This window comes from Chelonoidis abingdonii, chromosome 26 (genome assembly GCF_003597395.2).
Source record: "Chelonoidis abingdonii isolate Lonesome George chromosome 26, CheloAbing_2.0, whole genome shotgun sequence".
Lineage (NCBI taxonomy): Eukaryota > Metazoa > Chordata > Testudines > Testudinidae > Chelonoidis > Chelonoidis abingdonii.
Genome location: NC_133794.1, coordinates 7,904,359 through 7,917,583, shown reverse-complemented (window position 1 = coordinate 7,917,583; position 13,225 = coordinate 7,904,359). Strand labels below are relative to the sequence as shown.

Sequence of the window (13,225 nt, the reverse complement as noted above, 5' to 3'; positions counted from 1 at the left end):
ACCCTGTAAAGCATTTTCCATCCTGATTTTACAGAGATAATTTTTACCTTTTCTTTCTTTAATTAAAAGCTTTCTTTTTAAGAACCTGATTGATTTTTTCCTTGTTTTAGAATCCAAGGGCTTGAGTCTAAGCTCACCAGGGATTTGGGGGGGTGGGGAAGGGGGAGGGTTATTTCCTCTTTGTTTTAAGATCCAAGGAGTTTGGATCTGTGTAGCCTCCCAGGGCAACCCAGGGAGGGGAGAGTCTGGGGGGGAAGAAGAGGAGGATGGTTAATTTCTCCTTGTTTTAAGACCCAAGGGGTTTGGGTCTTGGGTTCCTCAGGGAAGGTTTTTGGGGGAACAGAAGTGTGCCAGACACAGACTTCTGGCTGGTGGCAGCATACCAACTTTAAGCTGGTAGTTAAGCTTCAAAGTGATCATGCAGGTCCCCACTTTTTGGACGCTAAAGTTCAAAGTGGGGGAAAAAACCTTGACAACTGCACTAGCAAAATGTTGCAATATTTGGGCAGCAAACATTGCAGGGGATTTTTCAGTTTTTCTAAAGTAACCACTACTTCATCTCTTTTATTCTACTAGGTTGTAAAACCTTTATTTAGAAAATATTAAGAGACTATTAGAGGCTAAACTTTCATTTTACAGTACACTAATAAACACCTCAAGAGAGGCTTATTAATCTACTGACACATCCTTAGACAGGCCCCCAGAGCAACCTTAAGTTACAATGCATACCTCTCCAGCCCCAGAGCAGCCCAGAATCTAGGAGGTGCAAAGACAGCTTAAGGTCACTTTTGCTTCTCCCTGACAGTGAGTACTGAGCACCTCTTAGAATCTCACATCTAGACTTCTTTATTAAAGATCCTGTTTCCATTATTGTTTCTTTTACTGTCAAGATTCCATACTTCTTTCACTAAGCATTCAACATTTCTATAAAAAAATTATCTGTCTGGATCTTTTCTCCTAAAAAACTCACTGCTGAGCTCCGCAGGCATAGCTGGGCAGCCAAATCTGAATATTAATTGCAAATATTGATCTGGATTTGCCTTGCCAAATATGAAGCAATCTGTGTTCTCAGTTCAGCTATCTCTGTCATGAACTTGTCCCAAAAATATTTAATATGGGATTTTTAAAGCATGTTGTCAAATGTGCGTAAGCTGCCAACAAAACAAAACAGATTTTAAAGAATGCAAGCAAGTAATTTATTTATTGTACCACAGATGTAAGAAATGAATTGTTGATTCTCTTTTAGGGACCCATACTACTGGAGGGTTGTGATTGGCCTTCATGATATTTCCAGACCTGAGAGACATACTGTGAAACATAGTGTTAGAGAGATTATTGTCCATTCAGAATTCCGGATAGAGACGTTTGAAAATGATATTGCATTATTTAAACTATATAAATCTGTAAGCTACAATGACTATATTCAGCCCATCTGCTTACCCTTTGTTCACATTCATCTAAACATCAACAACGAAACAAAGTGTTTCATAAGTGGTTGGGGTAGTATTTCAGAGAAAGGTAAATATTTGCTTCCTTTTTTGTTTGTTTTTTTTATTAAACTAACTGGTGATCCAAGAAATAGCTGATTTCAAGTAATGCAAGCTTACTTGCTGTGAAGGGATTATTTAAATGATGTGGTTTTGTTTTGAGCTTCAAGGGTAGCTTTTTTGAAACCATCTTTTTGGCATTTCTTTCCTAGATACTGCTGCCGTTCATGCTCTCCTTGGCTTTATTCCAAATGCATCCTCCTTTTAATTACAAAAACCATGATGTATTCTACTGCTTTCATTTTATCCAGAGAAAGAAAGAATTTGATGAAGCATGAAAGTGTTATTACCTGGAATAACAATAGCATTAAAACTCTACCTATGGGCCTCCGTTTATTAGGAGTAGGAATTTTTTTTTTTTTTTTGATAAAAAGTCAAAATGAAGAGAAGAGTATTTTTCAGTGCAACTGAGCCCTCTTAAAGGAATCAGCTGTTTAGCACAAAACTTGATTGCTTGAAGTGCAGTTCTGCTAACATTGTGAAATTCTGTGTTCAGTGTTTTCATATACAATTTTCAGTTTACGAGTACAAATTTTTTTCTACTCATCAGCAGCTCAAACTCACAAAAAGGTCTGAAAGTCAAGCTGGGTTCAAATTTCCATGTACATCACCTGTAAATCATTCTGCAAGTCAAATTCAGTTATACCCCCACTGAAGGCAACCTAGGGCTGAACAAGTGTAACTGAGGGCGTAGTTTGGCCTGTAGTCTTTAGTTCAGGGATAACGTAATAGAAGGAAGAACTAAACTTGACTTTTAGATTCTTGTTTCAGTTCCCAGACATTAGCAGTTAGAAAACATGTTAAACTTAGCAAAATAAATTAGATATAGAAAGATTGAGACTATGTAGGGCTCCAAATGAATAGCAGGGCTGGCCGATCTCCACAGGATTCTCTTCTCTCCTGTCTAAACACCAGTGAGCACAGACTCAGTATGTACAGGTAGTAACTTTCATAGTAGAGCTGTCTCCCTAAGGGAAGATACAAGGGCATCTGGGGTCAGATCAGGCTATGGGACACAACGTGGCCCCTGCACTTTGAAAGTGTTTAGATCTAAGTACTAGTATCTCACGTTTCTTCAGAATCGGAATGGCAGATGTATCAAATAACACCTCCACCCCGATCCTGCAATGACTTATGTATGTTGTCACAACCATGGTAAAAATCCCCCTGCTGGACACACCAGGCTACTGTCTTTGGATTCCAGGCCCATATGCTTTTAAGCTTCCTGAAACTGATCAGAATCCAGGCCCTACCTCTCCAGGCCTACACATAGGATATAAATCCTCCTTTTCACATCGCTTCTGAGCTGAACGCCCGATCTAACTGCATCTCCTCCATGACTAATGTCATCCCCCCCCGACTCCCCAGTAGCTTACCACACACTTTTCCAGGGTTCCACCTTGTAGGAAACGCTGGCTTACAGTTTACCTCTTCAGGGACATGATAGTGGAAGCAAATAGACCCATTAGATAGCACAAGACAAGAACTATATAGATCCAGACTAAACAATAGAACACCTGTACCCCATTCCCTGCCTCATGTTAGTTCATTCTGAGTCTCTGTTTTTTCTAAAACCCATCGCTAAAACCTTTTCTTTTTATTCTGCTTTTGGGGAAATTCCACTCCTTCAGACCCCAGACTGCTGCAGAGAAGTTAGAGAAAACTGGGTCTCCTAGCTTCAGCCAGCCCATTGGCCCATTTGACTGGGCAACCATCGCGATTTAAAGACTCTTCTCCATCTTAAAGCCAAATAGTATTGATAAACTCTGCATAGACAGATTTCCCCAAATTGTCATATGTTCTTAATTTTCAGCAGGAGTAGTCTCCCTGAACTGAAAAATATGTGAATAAAAATGCGACAGTTGTAGTAGCAAAATGTTCCATCTTCTCTATGTTCCGTTACAGGTGAAGGCTCACCTATATTGCAAGAAGCTCAAGTAAACATTATTCCTTCTGATATTTGTAATGGTTTTGAATGGTATGAAGGAATGGTAAATAATAATATGTTTTGTGCTGGCTTTGAATCTGGAGGTATCGATAGCTGTCAGGTAAGACTGGAATTTCTATTTGTAGATGTACTGTACTGTCCTAGCCTGCTGCCATGGAAATTTGAAGTCAAAACTCTCAGGATTTGGGCATTAACACAGTAAACAGAAAACAAAGGTCAAGTCAGAAGAGAGAAAGGCATCAGAGAAACAAGAGGAAAGAATGATTTTAGAGAAAAATAATCTGAATTTAAAAACAGTGATACACGGTAGAAGGAAAGACCAGGTTAACAGAAAGAAGGAAGAACAAAAACAAGACAAATTGTTTGTTTAATGCAGTGCTTGACACAAAGATTACAATCAAATACAAAAAGTATTATTTATATGTATATATAAATTATATTTATCTGTGTATATATGTGCACACACTGTGCATATATGTATATTAAACCTCTATCACGATAGAATGCGACCCGATATAACACAAATTTGGATATAATGTGGTAAAGCAGCGGGGAGCCCTTTAAAGCGCCACCCAAGCCCCCTGCTTTAGCACGTTAAATCCAAATTTGTGTGGAGCCCTGGGCCCTTTAAATCACCACCCGAGCCCTGCTGCCAGAGCTCCGGCAGTGATTTAAAGGGACTGGAGTTCCCCACAGCAGCTGGAGCACCGGGCCCTTTAAACCCCCACCCGGGCTCTGGCAGCTGGGCTTGGGCAGTGATTTAAAGGGCCCAGGGTCTCACCTATAAGGCAGTGAGATTTTTTGGCCTCCGAGGACCACATTATATTGGGCTAGAGGTATATATAAAAATACAATCAAAATCAGGAACCATTTCCAAGTTGAACTTGGAAATGGTCCCTGATTTTGATTGTAATTTTTGTGTATTATATTATTGAAGATTGCAACATCCAGGGGGCAGAAAAGAACTGCCTTGGCTTTGGTCACCAACCTCCCCAAACAACTGTGAGTGAAATTAACAAGGATGCCAGAAATAGCCCCTAATTCCTGGTTCAGACTGCAGAGTGAACAGCTAAGTTTTAACTGTTCCTATGCAGGCAGCAGGCTACCTGGGGAGGCTTCTCCCTCAGCCAGTCCCCCTGGTCCCTGCTACAAGCTAGAGGGGAGCCACTGCAGCCCCTGCTGAGTGGGGGGGGGGGGGGGGGGGGTAACGCGGAGCCTAGCCACCTCGGGCAGCCTGGCTGGAGGAGGAGAGGAAGAGAAACAACAAACAAATGTGACAGAGAGTTTTCCCTTTCCAAGCTTTTATTAGCTTTGAGTTTGAACTTTTTGTTATGCAGCCAAAAGAGCTGAAAGTAAGCCAGTACTGAATGCTCCACTTATTTGCCGGTACACTACTGCACTTCTTTTAACGGTACGCCGTAGGGGGCCGTACCGGCTTACTTTTAGCTCTCACTATGTGTGTAGTGATGATTTTCACAATGGTATTGCCCAGATCTTTCAAAGTCTTAATACTATGATTTTGGCATCAAACTGATAAAATTTCATAATTGTATGCAGTGTTGTAGCCAAGCTGATCGCAGGATATTAGAGAGACAAGACGGGTGAGGTAATATCTTTTATTGCACCAGCTTCTGAGAGAGACAAGCTTTTGAGGTACACAGAGCTCTTAGATGAAGAACTTTGTGTAGCTCAAATGTGTCACCAACAGAAGTTGGTGCAATAAAAGATATTACCTCACCCACCTTGCCTCTCTAGCATTTTGGTCAATTCCACTGTCATAAGATTTTTAAAATCATAAATTTAACTTTCAGATACTTAAATGTGAAATTTCATGGTGTAACCATTGGGGTCAGAACCCAAAAGGAGGTCATGGTGGGAAGAGGTGTGTCATGGTATTGCCACCCTTACTTCTTTGCTGGCACTGGCTTCAGAGCTGGGCACCAGAGATCTGCATCTGCTGGCTGGGCACTCCGCTCTGAAGGCAACACTACTGCCAACAGCAGTGGAAAAGTGAGAGTGGCACGGTATGGGGGGAGGATCCTCACTTTTGGGGAGGGCAGGGCTGGCCTTATGGTGGCCCAGGGTGCTATGGTTGGGGGGGTGGTTTCCATGGTCACCTCTCTCCCAACACACATACAGCCAGCCCAAGGTGCCTTTAACTCCTGAGCACTGGGGCGCTGGGCCCAGAGCCAGGGAAGGGCAGGCCTGGAGGCACCCTGGCTGAGGGCTCCTATCATATGTCAGGCTCCAGCTGCTGGTCCTGGACGGGCTGGAGTGGGATAGGACTTCCTTTTCATCTGCAGGGGTCTCTCCCAGGGCCGGATCAGACCTACCTCCAGGAACCCCCCCAGCAGCAAGAAGCAGTGCCGAAATAAGGATGGCATTGTATGGTACTGCTATCTTTACTGCTGTGGTGCTGCCTTCAGAGCTGGGTTCTGACAGCAGCCGTCACTTCCCAGCTACCCAGCTCTAAAGGCAACACAGAAGGTGGCAATATCGCAAACTCCCCCCCCCCAATAGTCTTGAGACCCCCCATGCCCCATTTTTGGTTTAGGACCACCAGTTTGAGAAGTGCTAGTCTCCCCTGTGAAATCTGTATAGTAGAGGGTAAAGGTACACAAAAGACCAGAGTTCACGGTCTATGATGCGTTTTTCACAGTTGTGAATTTGGTAGGGGGCCTACTTATTTCTTTTCTCCACACCAGTCATGATTTTATAGATCTGTCTCGTATGCCGCTTTAGTCGTCTCTTTTCCAAGCTGAAAAGTCCCAGTCCTATGGAGGATACTTACTGTACTGGTCTGGTTACACTGCAAGCGTTATGTAACCAGCTCTCCATCTGGAATACACAGCATGCAACTTTGTACAATGACAGTATCTCTCCACAGAACAGATTACGATTCACTTCATGCCATAACTGATACACTGGACCTGGAAAACTTTAATATAAAACTTAACAATCAAAGGAACATATAAGTAATAAGACATACCACTATGGTAGAGGCTGAAGAATGGTCTTATTTACTGCTTCAGTGTAAGAAGGTGCATTTAACTTGATTCGATTCATGCTAGTTTTACCATCAGTATTCAAGTCAAAGGGCATTAACTTGCAAAAGAACTTCAAGGTTTGGGCCTTAGCATGTAGATATTGGACCCATTAATATGAAAGACAAGTAGTTTATTTTCTATGATTGAAGATGACAATGTATTCACAAGTATTCTGTCTACCATCCTCTCTCTCTTCTTCAGCAATCTTCCTTTGAACAGGTGATTTGGGAATTGATAGGCAGATTATGAGCCATTACTATTTATACAGTGGAACTCAGCACTAATTTGCATATATGCATAATTTAGATAGATAACTGAATTTAAAGTTATTAATTTGTAGATATGTAGCTTTAGAGTGATCTGAATGCTAGAATGTAGACCTGTGGAGGAGATAAATGTTTAAGAACTTTAGTAATAGAGACTGTAAGAAACCTACTGTAGGTACGATAGTTTGACCTGGTTAAGGTTACCTGATGCAAACTTATCGTGATTCATCCATATATTTTGGATATAAATGTTTTCTTTTTACCATTAGTAAATGTTAAAAAATTATAATCTTAATTCTAATGTCTGTGCCTTAGAATTTCATAATACTAGAAATAACTGTGCAGGGGAGTGTCATTTTTTTCTTGTTAGGGAGATAGCGGTGGACCATTAGTGTGCTGTCACCTGGATACCAGCAAATATTATCTGATAGGGATTACCAGTTTTGGATTTGGATGCGGTCGACCCAAACTTCCTGGGATCTATGTACGTGTGTCTCGATATAGAAGGTGGATAAAAGCTCGCCTTTTGCTGGCTAGCAAAGCAACCAGGACCCTGAGCATTACAGTTGCTCTGATTCTCTTGACTGTGGGGTGGACACACACAACATTTGGTTACACTAGAGACTTCAAGGGCTTCTCTGAGATTGCCACATGAACTGTGCACGAACAGGCAGCCACGCATGATTTTTATGAATAAGTATCCTTAATGAATGTGTGTAAATGCTACTTGTTTAGTAAAAGGCATGCTTTTTTGTCTAGCTAACTCACCTATGTACACAGCGTGTAATAAAGCATTTTTTGAACTATCATCACTGGTATCATAAGTAAAAACGATGCACAATAGAGAAAAGATATTGTACAATTGCATTAGTATATTCTGTGGGGCTTGAACTTTACAAACATGATGAAAACCAGCCTGTTTTCTAGAATGTTGTTACAAGGTTATAGTTGTTGTTCATTAAATAAAGGACCATTAAAGAAAATGTGAATTACAGTGGTTAGCTGGCACAGCATAGCGGTCCCTTGTTTGTTAAGGTAAAGCAAAAAATGTATAATTTAAGCAAATCATAATGTGTATTCTATTCTAGGCTTAAAGGGACATTGTCATGTAAATGATTTTTCAATACTGTAACATCTTAGGATCTTTAAAATAAAATGTATTTTCCACCCAGATTGACACAGATTTTGTTTTGTTTGTGGAAAAAACAATTTAACTGTTTCATATCCTGGAATGTTTGTGCACCAGAATAGTCTTGTCAGTAGAATTCTGTAGAAAAGGTTTGGGGTTAAAAGGACACCCCCATCACCTTGAAATCTAGCTAATAAAAATTGTTAAAAGTAGTTTCAGGTAAATACATATGTCCAAGTCCCCTAAAAGTGTGTGTGGTTTTACAATCATACTTTTCTGTTTTGTTCTATCTGAGGGTACGTCTTCACTACCAACCGTATCAGCGGGTAGCAATCAATTTTTCAGGGATCGATATATCGCGTCTCACCTAGACGCGATATATCGATCCCCGAACGCGCTCCTGTCGACTCCGGAACTCCATCAACGTGAACAGCGGTAGCGGAGTCGATGGGGAGCCGCGGACGTCGATCCCGCACCGTGAGGACAGTAGGTAACTCGATCTAAGATACTTCGACTTCAGCTGTGTTATTCACGTAGCTGAAGTTGCATATCTTAGATCGATCCCCTCCCCTAGTGTAGACCAGCCCTGTGACTGACGCAAACAGGGAAATGTTTAACAGACTCTGCAGTGGGAACAGTCCAACTTCCAAGGGGACTTCACCTGTTTCCGCCTGTGTGGTCCACTCCAAGCATGCCCAATCAGGTCTCCAGCTGTCACCTGTCTCTGGGCAGGGACCCTTGTCCCACCCCCTTCTTACTGGGGGGTTTAGGGCTGCAAACTCCTATCATACACTGCAATATTCCCAGCAAGTCAGTCTGCCTAAAGGCCAGCACCTGGGCTGTGCCTTCTCTCTGAGGATGGTGACAGCATTTTTACCAAGTACCACGCAGCTCTTTCTCAGCAGAGTACATTTATTGTAAGAACAAAAGAGCATACAGAGGAAACATGTACAAACGGATAATAGTTCCTGTATGTATGTTAAAACCTTACCAAAGGTCACCCATCAGTTTTATGGGGCCCTCATAAGCCAGTCTTTCCAGCTCCTCCATGAGGGTTGTGGCCTCTTTTACACAGAAGGTTCTGTTTGCTGAATCAAAGCGAAGGCCCTGAGTCAGCTCAAACTCAGCTTTTTATACAAAAGCCATGTCTTTGAGTATCTCTCTGGAAAACCCAGTTTTAATCAATATATCCAAACACCCCATGGGGCGGTGATTTTCCGGAGTTGCTTACAATCCCCAGGATAATTACCCTCCACTGTTTTTAGTTCCTGGAGGAGCTGTGATAACCCTCCCTCATGGAGTAGAACATAAGACAAAACCATTCATAAATTCAATACAGTGGTCCCCAAAGATACTGAAAAGGGTTGCAGTATCTGTGACAGGAACTATGCAAAAAGTATACAGAAAACAAAAATAATTTCTTTTTTTCCAATCTTTCAATTACAGTAATTGTAGGTGTTGATTTTTAACAACAGTAGGTCGAGTGTTTACAGATAGAAGGGGATTGTTAAAGTTAACTTGTGCTCCCTCTTCTGGATCACTAACAGTGCAGCATACAGTATTTTCTAGTTTTAGGTAGCTGTTGAGGTTTGTTATTAAAAAAAAAATAAAAATAAAAATAAAAAGCTGGACCACAGAAGAAACTCTCTACATCATGATTTTAAGACTGATTAAATTTTGGACCAAAGTTACTCAACAGCAGCCCTTTAACTAAATAAGTTGTGATTCAATAAGTGAGGAACATTAGAATTGTATTTTGGGGTCTTTATTACTGAGGTCAAGAGTTGAAAGCACCTATTTGTTTCAACAAGTCTTTACAATTCATATGATGTATGTAGCTATGGAGGTAACCAGACCAATAGTATTCAGTGTTAAACCCTTTCCAAAATAAGTTCCTCCTGAAAAGTAATCACTCAAGGAACAAACCAATATGACCACTTCCTACTTCCACGATAAAGAATATACCTATACTGCTTCTTCTCAAACCCTGCTACATCAGTAGAATAAAAGTGACTGATGTTTTTCTCTCTGGCAATAATAAAAGTCATTCAGCTGCAAAACAAAGCAGGAATCAGCTACTATTTTTTGTACTGTAATGATACTTGCCAATTGTTTAATTTAAAAAAAATCCTTTATCACAAAAGAAGAAATTTAAAACAGAACAGCAATGGCACAGAGTTGGGAGCAAAATTCCACAAATAAGAGTTTCAAGTTAGTTTAATTTACAGGAAAGCCATGATTAAAGCTTCAGTATTGACGGTCCGAGTCTGCCTGCAGACCACCGAGTCTGTCTCCCTTTGAAGTTACTGAGAGTAGTGCATACATATTCAGTGGCAGAGTTTGACGAAAGAGCCCACTCCTATTGAGGTGGTCATTATCCTGAACTCCCACTGACCTTAATGGAAGTTTTGAGACACTCAGAACCTCCTAGGATGTCATCTTTACCCAAGCAGGGTTGAGTGCCAAGCATGCAAGTTTTTCTAGTGCTGGGCAACAAATGCATTTTAAACATTTCATAAAGATTTTTGACATGAGTAGGAATTCTAATGTATACTTCAGCTCTATTTAAAGTAACTATATAGCAAACAATATCCCATAATAGCCACATATGTTATATTAAACTTTACAAATACAAAATATTTATCTAACCTGCTAACAACTCAGTTGTGGAATTCAGAGTCTGACTGCTTGGTAGGAAGCACAATATATATAGTAGACTAATAAGATAAATGTTGATCGACCTTACATAAACAACATACAAGGAGAGCAAATACATTTGTAAATTTCATTCAGGACGGAGCTAGCACAACTCACTGATGTCCTTACCACATTTTAGTAACATAGATCATGGCACAATTCCCATTGAAATAATGGAAGCAGGATCCAATCCTAACTACAGAAAATAGCATATTCACTGTTCATGTAATAACCATCGTCACATAATGTTTTATTTATATTTGAGTCCTGATCATGTCAAACATCCTTTAACTTTTCCTTGAAAGAAACAAGTCAAAATGATACGTACTAGAATCCCCGATAGTATTTTTGCAGTAAATTCAAGCACATGTGCAGTTTTTACTGAATATGGAAAAAAAATGCTAACTGTTCCTTTTTCCCCAACAATATTCCTTAGGATTTATTTTTAAGGTCAGTTGCTTACAGAGACAAAAGTAATTCAAAATATTTTCTACTCCAAAGAGAATCTAATTTTACTTTGTGCTAATCCATAAAAATATATAATCAATAATCTGAGACACAAAATATCTATTTGTTTACTAAAAGGAACTGTATAAACTGTTAAAATATGCATAAAAACTCCATTTTAGAATTTGTAAAGGTAATAGTTTACTTATAAAAATATACTAGCCATTAACTATTTTCAATAGAGTATTTTCTTACAAAGATGCCATTACTTCACAAAATATTGCCTACCTTACAAAATTAGTCTGGTAATTATGCACTTTTATTTTTTTAATTTATAAACCCTACATTAGAACTGTATTAAACCCTTTGGTATGTATCTTTAGCTTTTTATTTTACTGTGTCTTTTTTTTGTTTGGTCTGTAAACTTTTTAAATTAAGCATAGTATGATCTCCAAACAGAATAAGCAATGCATGTTCAGTTGTATATATAATCAGCACACAATTTATTTTTCAATTATATTTTATCACACCCAGTAACCACGAATAAAACTATTTAAAAAGCATTCTCAGACAACTTTTGTTCAGCTACACCCATTCTACCAAACTGCTGGTTTAAAGTAACTGAATGTGTTGAATACTCTTCAGAAGTCAACATCTTATTCATGTGCCTTCAACATCTTTCAGGGTTAGGCCTGAAAAATAATTTTCCCATTGCCTTCTGCAAAACCTTTCCAACTTTGATAAAAACAAAACAAAACAAACCAAAACAAAAAAACCCCCACCTTTAAAAAGATTGCCAGCTGAGAAAAGTAAACATAATTTATACTTTTAGCAAACTATTAGCTTCTCTTTATCTTCTACACCTGTAAGTTAGAATTTACAGGTTGAAATAAAAATATTTACATACAAATAACCAAAAGAAAAGATAAGGATCATAAAACAAAAGAAATTAAAACCTATACTGGTTATATTTGTTGCTAATAATTTTCAACTAATGGCAAGGATTCCATCTCATCCACATTTTAACTGTAATCAAATATTACCCCTGTTACCAAATTAATTTGTAGTTCAGGAAATTAAAATCACGTGTCTGATAAAATGTGCACGTCCTTTTATTGCCGATGTAGCTTTGATTTTAATGATGTTTCCAGTTCTGCCAGCAGTTTTGTTGAGGTTTTCTTGTTTCCTTTTTGTAGTTTGTCACTAACATGTTGTAAATAAAATCTTTTTATAGTCTTTAAGTTGTGAAATCTAGGTAGAAAAGTTTCATTTTTGACCTTTCATTTAATTTTAAAAAATTCAGTATAAAAAAATTCCCCATGGAAATTTAGACAGTCCACAAAAAGTTGTGCCTCCATTTCTTACACATTTTTATGGCAGTAAAGATCTTTCAAAGTTTTTAGCTCTTCAATTAGAGTTTTGTTTTGATTTTCCAGGACCGCAACTCGATTTTCCAGACATTTAACATATTCTTTCTTCTTTCTACGGCATTCTCGAGCAGCTTCCCTGAAATCAAAAGGCGGAAGTGTCAATTACTGTATATCATTAGGTGTTCAGTCACATGTTTTGCTTTGAATACTGACTCCATCTAAAGCTACCACTCACACGTGAGGAGATCTTTACAGAAAACGAATTTTTCTGTTCACCTCACATGAAAGCATTGACTGGTCAAAAAAAATGATCAAAACAAAGCAAAAAACCCTAAACATTTTGTTTTTCTACAGTTAATGGCCTTTTCACTAAGAGCATCAGAAACTTTACACAGTTTGTTCTATGAGAAACCAAAAATACAGCCTTGGTCAAAAATCATGTGTTTCCAGAAAGTTCTGGGTCTCATGTTTCTCAAGAATTAAATGACATATACTACCCTAAATAATGAACACAGATGGCAATAGAAGTTTCACTCTAGAGCAAATAGACTGAAAGAAACATGTCAATACATATGCAGAAAGAAAATTAAAATGAGACATCTATATACACACAAGAGTAGTCTGAACTGAATATTTAAAAAACTTAAGGTTAGGATACTCATAAAAAAAGAGGGTTTATTTACTTACAGGCATTAGCAAAGCAAATTTAAAAACTACAGGGCAGTTCAAGGAACGTGTGAAATATTTGGTTAAACAAAAATTGGTCAGCTTACA

The 13,225-nt window shown here is 38.9% G+C and overlaps 2 protein-coding genes across 6 annotated transcripts in view; one reads left to right on the top strand and one right to left on the bottom strand.

Moving 5' to 3' along the window:
• The window catches only part of TMPRSS12 (transmembrane serine protease 12), an 11,399-nt gene extending 3,420 nt beyond the window's left edge, over window positions 1-7,979 (top strand). Inside the window, exons 3-5 of the mRNA XM_032786493.2 lie at window positions 1,247-1,518; window positions 3,453-3,595; window positions 7,179-7,979. Of these exons, the coding sequence (XP_032642384.1) occupies window positions 1,247-1,518; window positions 3,453-3,595; window positions 7,179-7,463 (700 nt within the window). The 3' untranslated portion in view covers window positions 7,464-7,979. The remainder of the gene's footprint in view (window positions 1-1,246; window positions 1,519-3,452; window positions 3,596-7,178) is intronic.
• A 1,707-nt stretch (window positions 7,980-9,686) lies between these two features.
• The window catches only part of ATF1 (activating transcription factor 1), a 29,973-nt gene continuing 26,434 nt past the window's right edge, over window positions 9,687-13,225 (bottom strand). For all 5 annotated transcript variants that reach the window (XM_032786489.2, XM_032786487.2, XM_032786486.2 and 2 more), the window contains one exon: window positions 9,687-12,587. In XM_032786489.2, coding sequence (XP_032642380.1) covers window positions 12,443-12,587 — 145 coding nt within the window. In that variant the 3' untranslated portion in view covers window positions 9,687-12,442. The remainder of the gene's footprint in view (window positions 12,588-13,225) is intronic.